The sequence below is a fragment of the Callithrix jacchus genome, chromosome 19, assembly GCF_049354715.1.
Source record: "Callithrix jacchus isolate 240 chromosome 19, calJac240_pri, whole genome shotgun sequence".
Classification (NCBI taxonomy): Eukaryota; Metazoa; Chordata; class Mammalia; order Primates; family Cebidae; genus Callithrix; species Callithrix jacchus.
Window position 1 is genome coordinate 24,457,620 of NC_133520.1, and position 23,553 is coordinate 24,481,172.

General features: G+C 33.7%; 1 protein-coding gene and 1 pseudogene across 16 annotated transcripts in view; both read right to left on the reverse strand.

The window, feature by feature from the left end:
* On the reverse strand, positions 1–14,270 carry LOC100894920 (septin-10-like; annotated as a pseudogene). The gene is made up of 2 exons (XR_013529802.1): positions 3,272–14,270; positions 1–2,762 (listed from the first exon to the last, which is right to left on the reverse strand). The product of XR_013529802.1 is annotated as a septin-10-like (transcript).
* DENND1B (DENN domain containing 1B) overlaps positions 1–23,553 on the reverse strand; it is a 269,554-nt gene that overhangs the window by 72,786 nt on the left and 173,215 nt on the right. For all 15 annotated transcript variants that reach the window (XM_078356772.1, XM_054248143.2, XM_078356766.1 and 12 more), the window contains one exon: positions 18,054–18,179. In XM_078356772.1, coding sequence (XP_078212898.1) covers positions 18,054–18,179 — 126 coding nt within the window. The remainder of the gene's footprint in view (positions 1–18,053; positions 18,180–23,553) is intronic.

The window sequence follows — 23,553 nt, forward strand, 5'->3', positions numbered from 1 at the left end:
AGAAATAAAGATTTTAAGAGCATCAATAAAAGGTCAGTCGGAAAGAACTAGTCTCTTTAAACAGGTAGGTGGAGAGTGACAGAGAAAGTATAAGGTACAGAATCAACAGACTCTTCCTTACACAGAATAGATTTCAGGCTACTAGAAATATTCCTCTGCTAGTAAGCCTGTAATATAACTTTCTTTCTTTTTTTAAGTAAATATATAGATATGTTTTATTTGTCAAGAGTAAATGTCAGTTTTATTTAGAATATTCAAGTACAAAAAATTAAAATTTATCTATGAAAGTTAAGAAATGTTAGAAATCATTAGTGTTGAGAATAGTAAGGCACTGAATATAAACATCACATAAAATATGAATTATCTGCATTTTATATCTTTAATATTCAGATGTTCATATTTTCTTAAAAAATATTTTTAATAAAGTGATTCAACCTTATTATTTTTTCCCTGGAAGGCAGAGTTTAAACAAGTTATGTAATGGAATGTTTTCCTAATGAAAACTGTGATACACCCATGTTCAAAGGTACTTTCTCATTAGGAAAAAAAGAGTTTATATAGCTGGATGTTTTGACTTTTAAAGATATTTTGTTTCACCATAGTAATACAAGAGCCACAATAAGGCATCCTGAAGCATGAAGACATCATGTTAAATAATTTGACACAAAAGCTTAAGATCATATCACCAACAGGGTAACTATCAAAAATTTTAGTTCTATAAAACTATTAAGAGGTTAGAGTTTTAGCTCTATAATACATCCCAAAACATATTCCACACAATTTTTAGTATATATAAAAAATGTTCATCTTGGACTATAAATGCAATCAGATAGCCCCGATATGAATGGGTTCTGTATTTTCAATGGCACTGACACTGTGCTCTTTGGTATAATGCACTGTAGTGACAATAGCTTGGTAGCAAGAGAAAAGATTTAGTCATCACAAAACTGCAACTTAAAAATTTCTAACAACAGCAAACATATATGAATATATAGGTACAAGCTAAGTATCCCTTATTCAAAATGCTAGCCACCAGAAATGTTTCGGATTTCAGATTCGAGAATATCTACATACACACAATGGGACCCAGCTCTAATTACATAATTCATTTATGTTTCACATACACCTTATTTGTACATATAGCCTGAAAGTAATTTATACAACATTTTTAGTAATGTTGTGCAAGAAACAAAATCTGTTTAAACTGAACCATCAGAAAGCAAAGGTGTCAGGTGGGGAATTTTCCACTCATGGGGTCAAGTCAGTACTCAAAAAGATTTAGATTTTAAAGCTTTTGGATTTCAGATTTTTGAATTAGAGATGCTCAACTTGTAATATCATTCACTCTGGCTTACATATTGACCTTGTGCTTGAAGGTAATTTTCCATAAATATCAGTCACTGTGGCCATCTGCCAAATATAGACGAAGTGATAAAGCAAATAAAAACAACAAAATCAAAGCACACTTCTAGTTGTTTTTTTTTTTTTTTAATAAAGTTTGCTTGTGATGATGACCTGTGCTCTGGAACTTCTGTTTTACAAAAAATTGGAGCTGGAAAAAAAAAGAATCCTTTAATTGGTACAATTTAAAAAAAACATTCAAGAAGTAAAAATTAGCAAATATGCATCTAGTATATTATAGGATATCTAGCTACAGGACTTTGAAAAAGCAAAGAAAAAAAACAAAAACACCAAACCATATTTTCTTGAAGATAAATTCTTCTAGAAGAGCTCTCAAAAAATATGGGCTTGGTCCTGATTTTGCAAACAACAGTGGGGTTCTCAAGTGGAGCAGGGTGATAATTTTTACAAAGTAAATGTAATTTATCTTTCATATATGAGAAAAAAATGGGGGGAATCTAATTTTAGTAACACTGGGTTAAGATGAAGAAAAAAGATATATTAATAAAAGATCCATTAGCTTTAAAATCCAAAGCAGGTTGAAAGGCAGTAATAACTGTATAGTTTATCTTTCAAAATTCAATACTTGAATAAAATATAGCTTTTATACTACTATCATATTTATTCTTTAACAAATAATTGCATGCCTACTATGTAGCAGACACTGCTCTCGGCTCTGGGGATGGCTACATCAATAAACAAGATAAAGATCCAGGCTCTTGGAGAGCTTACATTGAAAGATCATACATGAGAATTCCTTTTTTCCAAAAATACCTGTAAAATATATGGGCCAATAAAATCTGCCAAAGTCCTGTGGATTTATTTCTCCAGATATAAAAACTTGAAAGCCAAAAAAAAAAAAAAAAAAAAAAAAACTTGAAAGCCACCACGAGCCAAGATTATGTCCTCCTATTTTAAAGTTGAGTTGCAATATTCTGAAAATGGGTCTGAAATAGCAGGGAACATGGGAGCAGAGGATGCTGCTAGCACAGAGGCAGCTAGAGTAAACTAAGGCAGAGTCCCACAAATGAGCATTCTGAACAGAACAAGGCATGATGAATTTCCTCAACAGCCAAATAAGTAAATGACAAGGACATCTTAAGTGGGAGAAATGAAAAAAGGGACATAAAGTATAGAAGGAAATTATCAAAAAGGAAAAATAAACTTATTTTCTAAAACTTGAGTAACTGATTTTAACACATATCCCAAATCTACACGCCTTGTGATTATCATCCACATGCTACTCATGGCTGCCCCTTGCACTGTGACCCTCTCTACCTTTCTCTGCATCTTTACGTCCACCATTGGTTTCACAAGCTCTGACATCAATGCACAGGAGTTCGAATTGACAGCTTTGTTCCCTTATTAACATAAAAATTCTCACAAAATCAGTATCATTAGAATCTGTTCTAAAAAATTGAACCTAAGAATTAGTTTAGTAAAATACTATTTTATGTCTGTAATTCCCCAACAAAGGGCACAGCTGCATTTAGACATGAAATTCAAAATAACTCATGGTAGGTCAGTGGCCATTAGCTGTGTACTAGGGCCACGGCTGGGCTATTAAATAAGAGCAACCATTTCCCCTTCAGCTAACTGATCCCTTTTACACTGTGATGTATTTCTATTTTGTTCATTCATTCATTCATTTTAGCAAATATTCACTGAACACAAAACATGTGCCAGGTGCTGTTCTGGATGCTGGGAAAACAGCAGTGAACAAGAGGGACAAGGTCTCTCCTCTTCGGGAGCTGACATTTAGTTGCAGGAGGCCGACAAAGCATAAGGCAGCAGAAGTAGGAAGCACAAGGAAGATCCGACAGGGCAATGTGGCAAGTGTGAGCAGGGCTGCCAGGGAGGGTGACTAGGCCTCTTACTGCTACGGTCCTTGTCCTTCCTCAGATTGCTGCCTGTTGCCAAAAAGGACTGGCTGTGAAATATCTTGGGAGGTAGCTTTCTTTTTAGAGAAAGCAATTATTTCTTCTTCCAAAAGTCTTCTCTTTTCTTCAAGCTTCATTCTCTCTTCTTGGTGAAGTCTCTTAAGGTGCTCAAATTTGGCCTGTAGCTCTCTCTCAGCTTCTTTCAATATGGCTTCTTTCTCCTTTACTCACTGCACAAACATCTGCTTCATTTCTTCTTTCTTCCTCTGATGTTCACCATGAAACTCATGTCTTTTGGCTTCGTAGGTCTCTTGAAGACTGACCGGCTTGTTCTCTGGGCCCACATCTGTAAAGCCCATTTCCTCCAGTTTGCAGTGCCTATAAAGCTCATAGTGCCTGGTATGGGTTTGCTCTTGCAGGTCCTCCATGTTTGTATAAATGAGCATTTCCTGCAGCTTTACAAAGTCACGGTGGTTTTCATTTTCCACTTGTACAACACCCAAAGGGTACTGGTGAGCTTTGACCATCTTGTCTCTGACTTTTACCTCATCCATACTTCCCACAACAGCAAATGGCAACTGTCCATTCATCGCAGCATTGATCTTAGCAACAGTGTCATCATCTGTTGGGAACTGGTATATCTGGATGCCACTGCTGACCAACTCACTCATGAGCTTGTTCTTAAATTTCTGTAATTCAGTTTTAGAAACCGTATCTGATTTGGCAATCACTGGTATAATGTTTACCTCGCTGTCAAGGTTCTTCATGGTTAAGAGATCAAGTGTCTTCAGAGAGAGGCCGGTCGGTGAAATGAAGTAGAGGCAGACATGGAGGCGAGAATCATGGTAGGTCAAGAGAGAACACTTAATCTTCAGTTCTTCTTGGAGACAGGCCTCAAACTGAGCATCTATGTAGTCAACTACTGGTTGGTAGCTCTCTTCTTTATTTATTTGGTCACTGAATCCCACTGTATTCACAATGGTCAATTTCAATCGACCATTACTTTCCTGGAGTTCATATGTCTGAGCTTTAAGTTTAACATTTGGGCAAAAATGTGAGGATTTATGGTCTTCAAAATTAGTATTAAACTATGTGTCAATCAGTGTTGATTTTCCAACTCCAGTTTCCCCCACGCAGAGAATATGAAAGCAGAAACCTTGCTGAATGGATCTGTTCACCAGCTGATCAAGCAAACTCTCAAAACCAACGGGCCCAGACATAGTCAAGGAACGAATGTTTTCTTTTTTTCTCTGTTCATCATCAGATCCTTGTGAAAACATACAAGTTGTTTTCGTTGCCATGTGAGACTGAAAGAGCAAGTGCTGCGCCACCTTGGAGGATGCCATGGTCGCGGGCGGGGGTGAGGCGAAGCAGCGGTGTCAGCCTGGCCCCGAGCTGCTGGTCCAGCCTGTAATATAACTTTCTAATCCAGGAACCCATGGACTCTTAAAATTTGTCAATTTTATTCCCTCAAGTAAGAGTAAATCCCCTAAAAATAAAGATTTGATGTCATCAGATTGAATTATGAGTACTAAACATATCACACACACCTGAAAATAGCCAATAATTTCATTTCATCCTTATTAGAAATATTGTTAGCATAAAAACTGCTGCATGATTTTTCACATTCACACTCAGTTGTTGTGCTCATTAACTTGCTTTTTAATTCATGAAAAAAAATTTTACAATCACCTTCCCTTCATAATTGCTAAACAATTCACACTGGATACTTTCTAGGATAAGTCCTACTTGGCACCTGTTTTCATTAATCCTTTGCGCTAAGTAATCATATCTTTGCAAGTGTCTTGTGATAGCTCTACCAAATGCTCCTCCAAATCAGCAAGGACTTAAATCTTGAGATTTAAGATTCTATTGATTCTACCTTGGATTCTATTGATTCCATTTTTTTTCTACTTATTCCTTTGCACATATGCAGAAAATCATCACCCAGTGGCTAATCCCTACCACCTCCTATTTCTCTCATCAGCCTGAACAGCTCCTTTGCCCATTCAACACATACGATGATAACTGACTAAACTTTAAGATAAAAATGAAAACAGAGATGAATAAAAATGATTCATTTATTACCATGCACCTTGTAGTAATATTTGTCATACAAATAAGGAAAAAAATATATTTGTCATAGGAAAAAGTTCTAACAGAACTTTGAAAAAAATAACAATTCTAATTTAATCTTAAGGAAGACTCAATGTCTTCACTACAGGTATCTATAAGTAAAATTCTGAAAATAGGTTCCTGTATAAATAAGATAATGTGAATAACTATCTATGTAATTCAACTATTGCCACTTTCTAATAGTTAATACACTACAGAACTGTACTGTCACATTCAGTAGACACTAGTCACATGTGGCTATGTAAATGTAAATTTATTAAGATTAAATTAAAACTTCAGTTCCTCAGTCTTACTCAATAGTCACATGTGGTTAGTGGCTACTACATTGAACAGTACAGATATAGAACATTTCCGATAGTACAAAGAGTTTTCTTGGATAGCACTGCTATAGAAAAAAGAAAAGAAAACTGAAACAAATTATTAAAGAAGACAATTTGATAAACTGTTAAGTGGTGTCACCCACCACCAACCACCAGCCAATGATCCATAATAAAAATGTCATTACACATTTTTATACAGATGCTTGCCAATTTTTTTCAGGGGGGCAGGGTCAGAGAGGGTGTCACTCTGCCACCCAAGCTAGATTACAGTGGTTCATTCATAGCTCACTACAGCCTTGACCTCCTGGGCTCAGGTGATCCTCCCACCTCAGCCTCCCAAGTAGCTGGGATTACAGGCACATGCCACCATGCCTGGCTACTATTTTGTACTTTTTGTAGAGACTGGGTTTTACTATGTTGCCCAGGTTGGTCTCAAATTCCTGGGTTCAAGTGATCTGCCCACCACAGCCACTCAAAATGCTGGGATTATAGGCATAAGCCACCATACCCAGGCTATTATTGCCGATCATAAAGAGCTACAGATGATTTTTAAAATACGTACTTTTTAAACTGGACTAATTTACATAAATATATCTTGTATGATCACAAATGTATCAGAGGAAGAAAATCTACAACAGGCAAGACTGTTAAAGATGAAGATCTATTGTTTTCTTATCTCTAGCAGTACGATCATCATACCTAGCTACACTGGGAGCCCAATAAATGTTTTATGATTGAATTCTAAAAATAAAATAGCAAATGAGCTAAGCCTTAATCCATATGACATATCATCCTTGCAAAAATAAGGACAATTTTAAAAATAAATAAAAGTAATTGCTTCTAATGGCAGTTCTGGCATCACTGCTATTACAAAGTAATCAGGACTAATAGTAACTTTAGTTTTAATGTGATAGATTTTTTCCTTAAATATGTAAAGATGTATTTCAAGGCAAGAAGAAATGGATGAGACTAAAGTCTATCTATGCTTTCTCCAGAGTTGGGCATAATTTAATTATTAGCCTGTGTGAATTAAGCTGGAAGAATTACATCCTCATTAAGCTTTGAGTACTTTTTTTTTTTCTTTTTGCCAGAGAGTCTAGATTCTTATTACAGCTTTTTTTTTTTTTTTTTTTTTTTTTTTTTAATAACTAAAAGCTTTCAGCAATCTGGCAAAGTAGCTCAGTGGATGAACAAGACTATTGATGTAGCTCATCATGTTCTAGAGTTAAGAATTGCAAATACTATAACACAAATTCAAGTGCTCAGTTTCACAAGCCAAGAAAAGCTAAAATTTTCTAAGCCTGACAATGAACAAGAAGTCTATTATATGTGAATAAAAGTAGGAGTTGTTAGTTTTTGGGTTTTTTTTTTTTAATGGATTGGAGGTTTCAGTGGGATGGGAGAATCACAAGGAATCAGGTGTTCAGAGGAATGTATTGAATAGAGGTGAGGAACTAGGATGTTGAAAAGTAAAAAAAGGAGAGAAGGAGAGGAAGAAAGAGGAAGAAAAAGAGGGAGAGAGAGCAGGAATATTGCTTCATTCTAAAAATGGGTATTAATAATGGCCGATCAATATTTTGTGTATTTAAAATGGAGAACTCTATAAATATTTATTGAGTTTATTTGTTCCGGATCTGAGTTGAAGTCCTGGATATCCTTATTAATTTTCTGTCTCATTGAGTCTAAAACTCGTTATGGATCTTATGTATCTGGGTATTAAGATCTCTTATTGTTGCATTGATCCTTTTACCACTGTATCTTTGTTGCTTTGAAATCTATTTTATCAAATGTGAGAATTGCAACTCCTGCTTTTTGTTTATTTATTTATTTTTGCTCTCCATTTGATTGGTAAATTTTTCTCCAACCCTTTGTTTTGAGTCTTTGTGTATCTTTGGATATACTGTTAGGTTTTGGCTGTATCTTTTGATTGGGGGATTTAGTCGATTTAAATTTAGAATTACTGCCATTTGATGTTAACTAACTGTTTTATCCATTGGTTGATGTAACTTCTTCTTTATGTTGATGCTCTTTACTTTTTGGTATATTTTTAGAAAGGCTCATACTGGTTGTTCCTTTCTATGTATAATGCTTCTTTCAGAAGTTCTTGTAAAGCAGGCCTGGTGGTAATAAAATCTCTGAGTACTTGCTTGTTCATAAAAGATTTATTTTTCCTTCAATTGTGAAGCTTAGTTTGGCAGGATATGAGATTCTAGGCTGAAAGTTCTGTTCTTTGAGGATGTTGAATATTGGCCCCCACTCTCTTCTGGCTTGTAGGGTTTCCACTGAGAGATCTGCTGTAAGTCTAATAGGCTTCCCTTTATGGGTAACCTGGCCTTTCTCTCTGACTGCCCTTAGTATTTTCTCCTTCGTTTCAATCCTGGTGAATCTAACAATTATGTGCCTTGGGGTTGCTCTTCTTGAGGAATATCTTTGTGGTGTTCTCTGTATTACCTGGGGTTGAATAGTGTCCTGCTTTGCTAGATTGGGAAAATTTTCCTGGATAATATCCTGAAAAGTATTTTCCAGCTTGGATTCATTCTCTCTATCACATTCAGGTACACCAATCAAACGTAGATTGGGTCTTTTCACATGGTCCCATATTTCTTGGAGACTTTGCTCATTCCTTTTCATCCTTTTTTCTCTATTCTTGTCCTGTTGTTTTATTTCATTAAGTTGGTCTTCGACCTCTGATATCCTTTCTTCTGCTTGATCCATTTTGCTATTTAAACTTGTGCATATTTCACTAAGTTCTCGTGTTGTATTTTTCAACTCTGTTAGTTCATTTATATTCCTCTCTATATTGTCTATTCTTTTCAGCATTTCGTCAAACCTTTTTTCAAAGTTCTTAGTTTCTTTACATTGGGTTAGAACAAGTTCTTTTAATTCCCAGAAGTTTCTTATCATCCACCTTCTGAAGCCTACTTCAGATAATGAAACACAGTCCTTTTCCATGAGGGCTTGTTCTGTTGCTGACGACTACTTTCAGTCTTTCCATAGAACAAGTAAAGAAACAGCTCAGATTTGCTGTCCATCCACTTGTGATGACACAAATCATGGAAAAACTTTGAAATAAACCTTCAATTTGATTGACATGCTTTGTTTACTAAGAATTTCTGATAACAAAAGACAAAGCACTGACACATTAGAATTTTCTTTCAAGGAAAAAAATAAGTCTTTATTAATAATGCTCTAAAGTTGTATATATTAATACCCAGGAACCTCAATTACTGCCTTCGTTGGAAGCCTGAATTATTGTCATACTTAGAGCATATGCTATGAAACAGATTATGTTAATAAATGACTTCTTAGTATGAGTTCTTTAAAATCAAAGTTGAATTGAATGATATGAGAAAAATTCTGCCTATGATTTTAACCAAGGTTATGAATATTTGAAGTTCATGTCATTAACTACATTGTTAAACATTTCATGGCAAAATCAATAGGACTAGTTTGTCAACTGATATGCAGTGATGTTTCTCAAAGTGTGATCCAAGAACAGACTTTTTCACAGAGCCTGCAACATTAAAAGTATTTTCATAATAATGTAAGTAATTATTCCCACTCTTTACTCTCATTTTCTCCTGAGATCCAGCAGTTTGCCAAAAGCTACATGGTTGGCAATATTGCCATAGACTGAACATAGATTTGAATATCAGAATCCAGCTGACTTCTATTAAGCCAGATATCAAAGAGATCTGAAAAAAATGTAAAACAATGATAATGTTCAGACTAAATTTGTTTTAGGAATATAGCGGTTTTTCCTAAAAATGTTTTATATTCATATATAATTAGTTTATATTGCCTTTAAAAGAAATGCTTATTTTTTCGGTTTTAATTTCCAGTAAGGTCAATATTTAGACATATACCCCACATAAATGAAGGCTTTTTGACAATTTTTAAGAGTATAAAGACATCCAGAGACCAAAAAGTTTGAGAACCACTGATATACAGCAACAAGCAGAGGTCAAAGGTGACTCCAGATTTCTGGATTAAGAGTCATAAAATGACATTACGTATTAGATCCTGGAAATATAGAAAGAAAACCACATTTAAGGAGAAGTTAATAAAATCAATTTTCATTATTTATAAAATGTTTTTAAGTAGTGTTCCTACTGGAGCCCAAGACAGGGGTTCCTGTTCAATTGATTTTCACAGATCACTCTTAGGAAAAAGGTATTAAGAAAAACAACATAGGGCAGAGGAAGAAAGTCAAGCAGGAATATGGTCTCCACTGGAGATCAGCTTCACCATATCCCATGGGAAAGCACCAACTGTACCACAGAGTTGATCACACTTTGAGGCAGAGAGTCCAGCTTCTTATATCCCTTATAAGAAGTGGTCTTTTCCAATGGTGAGAGGTACAAAGATAAAGGATGAACACAGTCTTCCTGGTGAGGCACCTCCATTTAGCCAAGGGCAATTTTTCACAAAGGGGCATCAACAAGTATGGGGCATCTTGGCAGGGCACCAACAACACCCACTGCAGATGTTTGAGAAACACATGAAGATAATGTAGCACAAAGATAAAAACTCATGTTATGAAAATTTATTATTTAATACATACTTAAGAATTATCTGTAAAGACTTGAGTATTAAAGTTGAGCTGATCACTCTACTTATAGAAAAGGACTTAGGCAACTGAGAAAGACCCATCTGTAATTTATTTTTTTAACTGTTGTAATATTCATTCACAGAAAAGTAAACAAACATATGATTCTGTAGAGACACAAAGTAATCAGGTATAAACATAAAACAATGCAAAAGAAAATCTCTTTATCAGATAATTCCGATAAGATACAAAAACAATGGAATATTTTGTTCCATAAAACAGTGATGGGGCCAAAAGAAAGGAATCAAAAGCCATCGTTTTGATGGAAAGTCCAACAAAGGAACATAAACAGAAATTAGGAAAACATAATCTGAACTAGAATTAGCATAAAGTTCATATTACAGAAAAGAGAAATCAATTTTCTTAGAAACTAATTTTCTGCCTTACATTCAATATTATTTTTATATATCTTATCTGTGAACTCTGGAGGTCTGGAACTAAATTCTTGTTCATCTTTGCATTCTCTATGGCAGCATCCCCAAACTTTTTGGTACCAGGGACGGGTTTTGTGGAAGACAATTTTTCCACAGTCCGGGGGAGTGGGGAATGGTTGTGGGATGATTCAAGCACATTACATCTACTGTGTACTCTATTATTATATTGTAATATATAATAAAATAATTATACAACTTACAATAATATAGAATCAATCAATGGGAACCCTGAGCTTGTTTTCCTACAACTAGATGGTCTTATCTGGGGGTAATGGGAGACAGTGACAGATCATCAGGCATTAGATTCTCATAAGGAGCATGCAACCTAGATCCCTCTCCTACATAGTTCACAATAGGGTTTTTGCTCCATGAGACAGCAGGTGGAGCTCAGGTAGTAATGTGAGCCATGGTGAGTGGCTGCAAATACAGATGAAGCTTCTTTCACTCGCCTGCCGCTTACCTCCTGCCATTTGGCCTGGTTCCTAACGGGGACTGAGGACCCCTGCTCTGCAGCACCCAACCCAGTATCCTGCATTTTCAGTGTTAAGTAAATATCTGCTAGTTACTATATGAATTATTTATATAGAATAATTAAGCCTCAAGTAAGATATGGATGAAGTAGAGCTGTTTTTCTACCTTAGTATTATGTTCAACTTCAGAGTGTTCAACATCACTAGTTGTGTAATGTTTTTGTTTGTTTGTTTGTTTATTTTTAAGAATGAGTGTCTTTCAAGTTCTATACTATACCCTGGAGTAGAAAACTTTGTAAGAACAAGAAAATACTTAAAACAGAGATTAGATCTTATACTATCAGGATGTGTATGACTTAGCAAGAGTTGACTATGAAAGAAAATTAGTGCATCAGAAAGAATGAGAATGTAAAAAATGTGAAATATAATCCAAAACATCTACATTATACCTACTCAGTTCCTTAATGCACCTGGACTAAATGTAATATCACGATTACATAAGAAGTATAAACAAACTAAGCAAAAATGACTGCATATCGATGGCTATTTAAAATTTAAAATCCCGAAAGACAGCTGTCAGATATCTCATGGGAATGTTCACATATTTACAGAATCTCACAGGAAATAATAATAAATAATTTTCAGGTTATATAGTATTTTCTTCTACATGTCCCAATGCTATTATTATGTAAGGTACAACAAGTCTACTTCAGAGCATACTAACCATGGAAACAGTAATTTTCTTCCATTGCTGACATTTTAGCTAGAAGTCAATGAAAAAGAACCTCATAGACAAACTATAAAGTTTAATCATCAGCATTAAAATATTCTATTTGTACATATTATTTTACTACTTTATCCCCATGTTGCTGGATCTGTCTTGAAAAAAAAAAAAAACTACAGCTATCTACTAATGTTCTATTGACCTATGATTCGGTAACCTAAGACAGAAAAAGGAACAAATTTTTCTAAATTAAATATTGCTGTTTCTAGCTTTTTTTGTAAATTTAAACACTTAGAAAAAATTAATAGATTGTGCATTAACTTTGTACATACTACTAAAAAATACATTTTTCTTTCCCATAACTTAAGGCAATGAGAAAAACACTCTCCATTCTCTAAAACATATCAGTGATACAAAAATGGAACACTTACTACCCAAGTCTATCTGTTCCATAGTACTTGAGCAGAAACCGTATGTTATTGCCAAAGCAATTAAGCAAAATTCTCTTCCCAGTAGAAATGAGCAGAAAGAAAGTGCCATAAAACAACTTTTATCCATTAGAAAGCCAGATGCACACCAACTATGTCTTTGGTAGCAACCATCTCTCAAGTAAACAGATCTATCTATGCTTAAGCAAGAGAAATGACGTGAAAGGATACGTAGAATGTTTTAGTGACCATAAAACTGTGAGGAGTGAGTATATAGTACTTTTCAACTTGGATTTTTAAAACTCTTTAATAAGTTGACAATTACAAATTTCTTAAATGGAAATGTTAAGACAAAGATTTAGTGAATGGCCTTTTAAATTATGGATGCCAACCCTGTGTTTAAATTGCTTAAGCTTACTCAATATAACATTTCTTACTGATAATGTTTTAAAGAAAATAATCAAAAATAGTTAAAAGATAACTCCTCCAACTTGTCAAACCGAGGCCCAGATTACTAACCAATCTTTATTTTTAAAGTAAATAATTTTTTATCCATTAGCAAGGTGGTTGAAGGCGGCCTAGGAAAGCCTGAGTGACAGAAACACAGGACAGCACGTTAAGCATTAAAGGGAATAAACTTGAGTGTTACTTCTGGGTTCTCAGATAGGATAATCAAGTGTGTCTCTGAATATATGAAATAACTCAAACATTTCTTCAGCCTTAGATGTTACTCAAAAATTTGACTTATTTGTAATTGCCTGGAACACAAGTGATAACACCCAGATCCTTTCCAAGGAAGATCCTTTATTAGTTATTTAATGCGATCATTTAAAAGTATTGTCATGTTTAAGGCAATGTTTTCCTTTCTGGAAAGATGCATTGTTTGTGGTTATGTTAAAGGGATTTTCCTTACTAAATTTACTGACTCTGATATTTTATTTTTAATAACAGCAACATAAACAGCATTTACTACGTGCCAACCCAAGAAGTATCATTACTTCTTTTTAACAAATGCAAACACCAAAGCCCTAATAGATTAATCTGCCCCAAGTCATACAACTAGTTTGTCACGGAATGAGGGTGAATGCAGGAAGTATGGTTCCAGAGTCTTGTGCTCTTATCACTTTTCTGTAGTTCATTTAGTACATTAGTTTTAGCTCACATTTTTCAACTCTCAAAAAGTAGCTAACTTGCTGTTGGCCAAAATCTAAAAAAAGAGTAAAATATTCATTACTTTATTTAAATTTCCAAAAATTTTAAGGAGTTTTATATTTTTCTCTGTACTTAAGAGTAGGTACAATTTATTTGCCAATCATGCCAGTGTAACATTTAGAGACTGTGGACTAGGCACTGTAAGTAACAACTAGGCACTGTAAGTAACAACATATTTAGGGTTGCCAGCTCAGACATTCTAACTACTTAATTTATAAAAGAAGTTACTTTTTGGCAGTATTTAGCATATGTATTTAGTATCTGTAGAGGAATATGCAAATCATCCTGGAGGGTATTTTTCTCCTAATCGTCATCCAGTGTTCCTGTCTTCCTTCCCAAGGCCGTTGAGATTTGAGCCTTTAGGATAGTCACAAAGGTCCTTTCTCGCTCTCTCTTCAATAAGACCATGATAGCCACACTTGTCTCCCTGCCTCTGGTCTTGCTCAACTTCAGTCGAACATGAACAACATCATAAACGTGATCTTTCCACTACACAATGCTAAGCACTGCATTCCCATGATAAATAATTATAAAAACTGTGCATTAGTTGTAAGCTAAAGCAGAAACTCTCCAGATTGAAAGGTCATTTATGACTGGTTCTGCTGACTCTATGGAGTGAATCCTAACTCTTTTTGGTTTTGTTCATTTTTGAGAACATGGTGAAAGATATGAATACTCTCTCCAGAAAAATGCACATATTTAATAGTTATCTCCCAGGTTTCTTGTTTCCCATAGATTTAGAAGCATAATTTTCTTTTATTATTTTCTAATTTATCTTGTTTACTACTGCTAGAGAAGAAATGACTATATCAGCTTATATTACTATAAGCTCCTGGCGGGAGGGAGGACACATGCTTAATATTATTTACTTTTTGGTCCAGAAGCTTCAGAGAGGGTCTATTACAGCTGTACTCAATATATATCTGATAAACATAAATTATATCTATAATGCATCTAAATCAACAGAATAAGAAGTATATTCTTATAAAATGACCTATCTGGCCACTGACTTTACTTTAGATGATTTTCTACAGAGTAAGAAAACAGACAAATCAAAACTCCCTTTCCATATAATATATTCAGTCCTGCTGTGTAGAATATTAAGACAAAGAAGGGAAGAGAAGAATTAGAAGACTGGAGGGAAGAGGATGAAGCCACTTTAAATAGTATAAGTCACTCCAGGTAAACAAAACCATAAATGGAAATAGAATAAAGATCAAATCATTTCCCCAATTTATATACCCACTATGAGATGCCTATACCACCTGTTTCCATTAAGAAAATTCTGAAGACTTTCTATTTTTCCATTAGTGAATACTGAATGCCTTTCATGTATCTTCATTTAGAAGTAAAGTACATTCAGGAAACATATCTTGAGAAGTATATCATATGATAACTGAGGCAAGGAAGAACAGAAATATGTCACACTGGAGCAAGAAAGAAACTGTGAAGAGAACAGATTCAAATCTAAGCTCCACTGTTCACTAGCTAAACAGTAAGGTTACTTAAATTCTATGAAGATCATTTTCCTCATCTTTAAAACATAAACGGTAATATTTTGAAGGCTTGTAAAAATTCAACAAAACCACTTACCCAATGGGCCTATCAATGCCTGGCATCCAATGGGTGCTCAATGATCAGTTAATGTTTTAATAGTGATCAAAAATTATAAATATCAATCAAAATAACAATGTGATATAACAAATAATATGTGAAAAAGGGTGAAGAAATGTGTTAAGTAAAATAAGCATAATTAATTCATAGAAAGAAGGGGTCAGTACAAACTACAGTTTCCAGGATCATGAAGGAACTAGATGGCTATTAAAAGTGAGGATTAAAAGCATTGCCAAGAAAGAACATTATAAGTAAATGTGTGGAAGCCTGAGAAGCTTGAGACATCTGAAACCACAGGCAGAATTCTCCGAACTGAGGTCAAAGTTTAGGAAAAAAGGAAAACAGACTGCTTGCTCATGGTAAGGGCCTTGAATGCCAGGTGAAGAGATGGCTTCTGAGACTGGTCAGTCATTGGTCTAACCTATAGGTTTAATTCTGCTAAAAGTAAGGGAAATAATGTTTTATTTTTATGTGTGTAAGCAATCATAAAATTTTAAAAAGTAATGTCTAGAAAAATACTTCACATCACTAACACCTACTTAGTAATCTTTCCCTTTCCAATCGTACTGTAATAGCTACAGAATACACCTTAAATATGTTTTTGAAATTTCTCTTGGCACTTAGCCCTTTTTTAAAATATAAAGCAAAATATATTTTGCTGATTTAAAATATATTTTGGTTGCTATTTAAAAAAAGGGCTAAGTGCAGAGAGAAGACGTTAGCCTATTATACCAATGACCAAAAAGAGTTATAAAACAAAAAATTAATATACTTTTCATACATATATTATGGTACAGGGTAATTTATGAAGGCAGTGGTTGAAAAAGCATAGTTTATGCACAAAAAAGAAATAAATCATTTTCCTTATAAACTATTTATTGTGAAACTAAATGAAAAATAATCTAAATGCATTCAGTATACATTAAAAAGGAAGCTTCAGTCAAAGATTGAGTCAGAAGAAATGTAAAGGCATGCAAAATGAAAATACTATCCCTCAGCTCCTAAAAAGAACTAGCAGCAGAAATGAAAAGAAGAAAATAACAAATGTAAAAAGAATAACATGTAGACAACTAAACAAATAAATCTATAACAAAATGTGATCAATAAATAAGAAAGATACTCTGACAAAATTAAACATTTTTCGCAGATACTACCAATCTGGCTTTTTAGACTTTTATTTAAAAAGGTTAATCATTGAAATCTTACACTCCTATCTGCTCAATGAAGCTTAAGGGGTGAGAAAAACTAAACAATAAAATCTATAGTTACTAATACTACATATGGAATATTTTGTTAATTTCACTCAGTACCCAACACACTGATAGCTTAAATCATTTAAGAAAATGTTCTCCTCACTTCAATTTGCTCCTTTCTTTAAATCTGAAGTCCTTAATAAACTTTAAATTAAAAATGAAAAGTTTATTTACAAAGATGAATATGTATTAAATTATGTCAAAATTCAAGCAAAGTGGTATTTTTAACTTTCATTCCTGTACTGTAAACTTGAAATCAATTCCTATTTTGAAAATCTGACGTAACTAGAATTAATCACTATTTTATGTTTCAAACTCATTTTTGTTTTATTTGATGTTGAACAATTCAAATATAAATATGCTCTACTAGGGAATATATTATTGGTTTCCAGTCTTTTAAAGAATGAGACCTTTGTAACTATAAACAACCTTTTCAGACTCCCCGATGTGAGATAATGCATACTTTCAACAGTACTATGAATTTTATAATGCTTTAAAAATATACACATATCTCAAAAAGATTAGCATCTAAATTGAACACATGTATAGAAACAGCAGCTGATCTACCCACGCATTTAAAGACTCCTTCCAATAATTTGATAGCCTTTTAGAGCTATATGGACCACCTGAGTGGGAACCATTAATTCAGAAGTCAATTTAGAGAAGATCTAACCCATTCACGTTTGTTTAGTGCTTCACAGTTTACAATTGAGTTTTATACCACCCTGAAAGATAGAGAGGGAAGGTATAAGAGTTCTCATTTTACAAATACAAAGATCAAAATCTAGACAAACTAAGGAAACAGGTCAAAGTTACGCAGCTTAGTAACAGATTCCTATTCAATAGCAGGTCTTCTTATTACTAAATCAATGTTTTTATTTCTTACAACGTATTCACCCAGTGAAGGAAGAATAGTGTAATAATTTCTGTAAAATCAGCCTAACATACTCTAACCAACAATTCAGAGAGAGCAACAAATGTATTTTGACTTGCACCTTTTCAGACTCTCCAAAAACTTGGCTATAATTCTACACATTAAAAATTAGTGTACTAAAACAGAAAGAATGAGAAAATGAGCTAAGATATGCTAAAGAGATAAGCTGACCTTAGCAAAGTGTCATCAATTAGGAAGACAACAAATTTCCAAATACCTTCAAGTTCTACTTTTCTTAAATATCACTTTGTACCTGTCATTTCTAAACTCATTAATCTCATTAATCCAATAAGCCCAATTGTCTTATGAATTTCTTAAGGATCTTAACAAGATCAGGTAATGTTTTAAAATACATTAATACAATTCATTAAGTAGTTAAGGGGTAAGCTACTTCTAGAACATTAATAAGATGACACAAAGACTGTGGGAAATATTAATAAGAGTACTAAACAAAACTAAAAATAAAAAATCAAAAATTGGAGATGAAATGTTTGTTTTAAAACATATTATTTGGGATCTTAAAAGACTTCCATGATACTTTCTCAAGGTACGATATTAAAATGATGTCTCTTTCTTCTGTCTCATTCCAAACAACCATAAAACAGCAAATTAAAACAGTGATGAAACAAAATGCTTACAGGTCTGTATCTCAGTGCATCTCTGTAGGATCCAAACAAAGCAGCCTGTGCTCTAAGAAAGGCCCTAGCTACTCCATCACCCGTCGCTGTAGACTGCTTCTTCAGTTTATTTTTCAAGGCCGCGACCTGCATGACAGAGAGGAACAGTTAAATTAACACCTCAGAAATTGGTACAGCGAGGTAGGAACCCAATCAGCAGGCAAACCACAGTGTCTGCAGGTCAGCCAAAAATTCATCCTCCTCCCTGATAGCTTATCTTTTTAACTGCAGAGAGCACCTGCTGATCTGTTAATTGAACCGAAAGCAGGAAAGGAGAGTAACGTGCTAATGCAAATTGGTTTATGCTCTCTTTTTTTCCCAAGGCCTCTTGACATAAATAAGCTTTAATTATTTTACAATAAACTGTTTGTGAGCCACTTTTCCACAGATTTTTAGCAATTACAACATGTGTCTACTTGTTTTGAGACGAAGCAGGTTGGGTTTCGTTCGTTTTTGCTATGTAAGGTTATTTGTTACAGGTCTTCCAGAACCACTTACCATTTAATTTTATTTTTGGAAGTCTCATTTGCATATGTAATTTTCCAGTCATTTGTTGCAAAGTTTTTGTCATTATCAGATAAAAAAGAGGGAAGAGGAGATAAAATTATTGAAATTATACCATGAGTGGAGAATTTCATGCAAATTTTATACATTGTCTCATTTAATCTTCACAAAAGTCTTCTAAGAAAAGCATTCATATTCCCATTAGCGAACGAAGAAATAGAGGAACAAAGATGTGAATTCATTTGCCCTTACTATGTAGCCAGTAAGTGGCAAAGCTAGGATCTAAACACAGTTCTGTCCAGTTTTTTCAACTACCACATGGTTTGAGTTCAATATCATTGCCTCGTGAACCAGATTAAAACACTAATGTTCCTAAATCAAAGAAAAACTTATTTAGAAATCTGCATAATTTAAAAAGGTATTTAAGTTTGTTGTAATTTTTCATACATTTTCTATCTTTTAATTTCAAGTGCTATGTATTTTAGACAATGCTTCTTATTTATGAACAGAGTTTTAACTCTTATTTTTTTAAGGAGCAGGACATATAAAATGTTCTCTTATTTTTTTTAAGGAGGAGGACATATAAAATGTTCCTATGCATCCAATTCACTGTACCAATTCCTTTCATACAAAATAGAAAACTATATTCTGTACATTAAAAAATATTGGTTCTCATATATATTCATCAATGCTTAAAATGGAAACATGTTAAGTTGTATAACAGTTCTGTTTTATTTAGAAAAAAAGTGGTAAGACAAATTTTGGTTAGAATGCTCACTTAACAGAGCATATTCTTACCCTTATTAAACTATCATATAACAAAATAGTGTCATTTCTCCTTTTTATGTACATATGTGCATACATATATATGCACACATATATATACACACATACATACACATGCATGTATACATATATACACACACACATATATATATATGCAAGAAGGGAAATTTTTACTTCTTTATGCAAGTAGCCCTGACTTCACTTGTAGACGATTGTAATTGAAGTGTCAACCTAATTAACAACTAAACTTTGAATAATGCTAATGAGAAATGAACACAGCATCAGAGAAAAGACCAGCTCTACAGGTGATAAACCTTCACAGTAGTGACATTTTCCAGTGTAAAGTCACAGTTACTGTGATCTGATCAAAGAAACAGATCCCCATTGGGTCCAATTATAACCACAGTTTTGAAAAAATTATTGAGTTATGTTCATAATCTATGCAGAAAGGCCTTTGCAGTATAGGTCTTCTCCCCACAGCTGTGATCTTTTCAATTTGCATCCAAGCTCCATAGATTCAGATAAAAGTTGAGAGCCTAATTTCATTTAGCCCACAAAGTGCATAAAGCAGGATTCATTTAAGAAGGGTTTTTATTATTAAAATCTAACCTCAATAAATGCATATTTAGGTAACTCACATATTCAAACAATAATAATTACCAAAATAAATTAATGCCTTTATTCTGAAACTTTTAATGCTATTTTTGTTTCAAATGCCTTCAATAAAATAACAAAGGGAGTGAATATCAATATACATATTTAATTACTATATCTACGCCCAAAAAAGATTATGATGTAAGAAATACGATGCCAGTCTTTTAAAAGTATTATTATACATAAATAGTTGGTTTTAAAAGATTTTTACTTTAGAAAATAAAAAAAATAAAATGCATCTTACATCTCTGCAAAAGAAAATTACTTAAAGTGTATTTTTTAAATAAAATAGGAAATTCACAACTCATTTCTCCACAAATCAAGAACACAATGTTCTCAGGACAATCACAACAGGTATGCTCACTAAGAATACAGGCAAGTCAAGCCATTCTTCAGCCTTCATTATACCAAATCCTTGACTGCATAATTGCTGCTTGAGTTATACAGGAGTATTAAACACACTGCTACTGCCAGAAGCCATCCCGAACCAAATCATAAATATGCAGTCTTCACTTCCAAAACTAGTCAATGATTGCTCCTGAGCTCCCTGTGGATGAGTAGAAAATAAGAAAAAGAAAGTACTTGTACTAGAGCTATGCCGGCCAATAAGGTAGCTATCAGTCATACATGCACTTGATATTTGACTTGTCTCAATTGAGATTTGCCAAAAGAGTAAAAAATGTAATTTTTATAAAAATATAATATAAACATGTAACTTTTATACTGATTATATTTGGAAGCAATATTTGTATATAGGGTTAAATAAAATATACCATTAAAATTAATTTCACCCATTTCTTCTATTATTTAATGTGGCTACAAGAAAACACAACCATTCATGTGGCTCACTTTTTCTTTTTTTTTGGACAGTGTTATTTCACATGAATATACTATCTAATTTCATACAGATTTTAAACTAAAATTGCCTGGCAAGAAATACAGTTACATTTCTCCTTTGCCTCCTTCTACATTATTTCAACTTTTGCAAACTATATAAAAAGAATTTTTCCTTGACCTACTCTAGTGAGCTTCAATTGTCAGTACAACTGAGGTTGTTCCTGTTCTTCAGAGACCAGAAGGGCAGCTAAGTGTTTCTACATGTGTAAATGAATGCTTAAAAATAGTCTGTAAAAACACAATTTTTTAAAAAATCTGTTTTAGATATAAGAATATTAATATAATATAAAACAATTGCATCAACCTTGTTGTGTGTCTGGCCTTTATATCACTGGAGTAAATTATCACCAGTTACCAATGCCCTTTGCAGTGCTAATTAGCTTTTAGCAGTTTTTATCTATAAAAATGATTGTGTCTGTCCTGTACTTTTTCAATATCTGGTCTAGGAAAGAGTATTTTCTGCTTTAATTTCCAAACTTCTAAGTTTAGTTATGAAATAAACATACATCTTCCCATGAAATCCTAAGGCTTATACTCATACACAACTCTGAATTCAGAAAAGCATTTGGAATTTTAGTCATATGGCTATTATCACATAATCCTATTAATATTAAAAAAGCATCAATTGTTTTCTCCTTTTATTCTTAAGAAAGTAAACTAGCCTCAGCCTCCAATGTCTACAGATTACTTCATAATGGACATTTTATCTTATTGTCTTTAGAGACTTTATACTCTGTAAATACATTTTTTTTAGTCTAATCTAGTATTAGGATAGATCACAAACAAAGAGTTAAACAATGAAAATTCAGAAATAAGCATCATTTCATTGCTCTCATCAAATGGTTTAAATTTCTTTGAGTGAGAATTCAGGCCTCCAAGTAGCCATCCATGGGCAGAATTATAATCCTGATTTTAGCACAGTGGGAATTCACTGTAGCATGAATAATATTACCACCAATTCTCTACTTTTACCCTCTTAGCACTAAAGTGACTACGAATAAAAGACAGAATTACATGAGTAAACATAGCAAACAGGTACACGGTAAAAGAATGCAAGTCATGTGCACACAGTCTGAGTAATGAAGTAATTATACCAAAGGAGAGTAAGCCATCAGGGCATATAAGGGGGCTGAGTTTTTCCGAGAAGTGGCAGATATCTTTTACTTAACTTTTAGATGTGATTTCTAGATGTGTCTTTGCAGTAAAAATATATTAACTGCTATACTCAGAAATTTTTATTTTACTTTTAATGATCACAAAGGGAAAGATCAGGGTAAAGGAGAGAAGATAAAAATAAGTGTTCCAAAATAATATTTAGATAATCTACACAACCTAAAACACTCCCAAGATATTTTTAAATATTTCCTTTCCCATAACTAAACTGTTCTCTAGAAACTACAGACATTTAGAAAAGTTAAAGTGTCGGATAATCATTTGCTGTAGAACAAGGTTATAAAGTTAAAAGCTTTTATTCTCTCCCATGAATCATGTTATAGTTATCACATGAATTAGATAAAATCCCTACACTTCTTTAGCTTTTCTAAAGTTCAGTTTATTAAGAAACAAAATTAACTCTTCTGTCTTAATAGTTTTCTAACAAACCTCTATTTGAGGATTAAAACAGTAACCTTTCATTAAATGAAAAGCATATGATATACTTACCTACAGAGCGTATCATTACATTGCGTCTTTGTATGTTTAAAGTTCCTGTCAAATACTAATATGGCATCATCTGCAACTATTTTCCTTTTAGAGGGACCTTAAAATTAAAATTAAGACAACCAAAATTGCTCTTATCTCCACCTCAGGCTCCATGTCATGCCAGCATCACTTCCACTCATCAAGTTGCTCAAAAAATACACTGCAGGTCCTCCTCAACACTTTACCCGTTCTCATCTCCCATACTAAATACATCAGGTCTGCCTCTGTCACAGATTTCAAATCTGTCTACTTTTCTCTAAGTTGCTGCCATCATCAGGTTCAAGCAACTAATATCTTTTACCTCAACCACTACGAATGGTCTCCAAATTGACCTTTCTGCTTTGTTTCTTATACCTGGCGATCCAGGACCCAGAATGCAATGTGATTTTTTTTTTTAACTTGAAGTGTATCACACTATTTCTATGCTAAAAATCTTCAACAAATTTCCAGTAAAATACAAGGTCTTTAACAAGAACTACACATCTTTTATGATCACCCCTGCCTATCTCTACTGACTCATTTTGCATAATTCTCTTGTTGACCTCACTACAGCTATCAGTCTTGAATTAACCAACTTTTTCCCCATAGCAAAACCTTTATATATGTTCTCTCTCCTCCCATCTTCTTCCTCCTCCCACTTGGCTTACTCATACTCATCAACATTCAGGCCGATTCTGCAGCAAGATGTTCTTGATACACTGAGATTGGTTGGACCACAAAAGGCTGATCTGAGCGTGCAGACTAGTAAGAATGGCATCTCAGCTTGGCTAAAATTATTTCCATAAGAGTTTACTTATAAGAGAGATGGCTTTCAGTCCACAAACATCTACGCTGCCTTCTTTGGTAATGGAAATCTTAAGTTTGGACTGGTGCATATTTAACAAAGCTAGGTTAACTCAGCTATTTTCCAACATCCCTA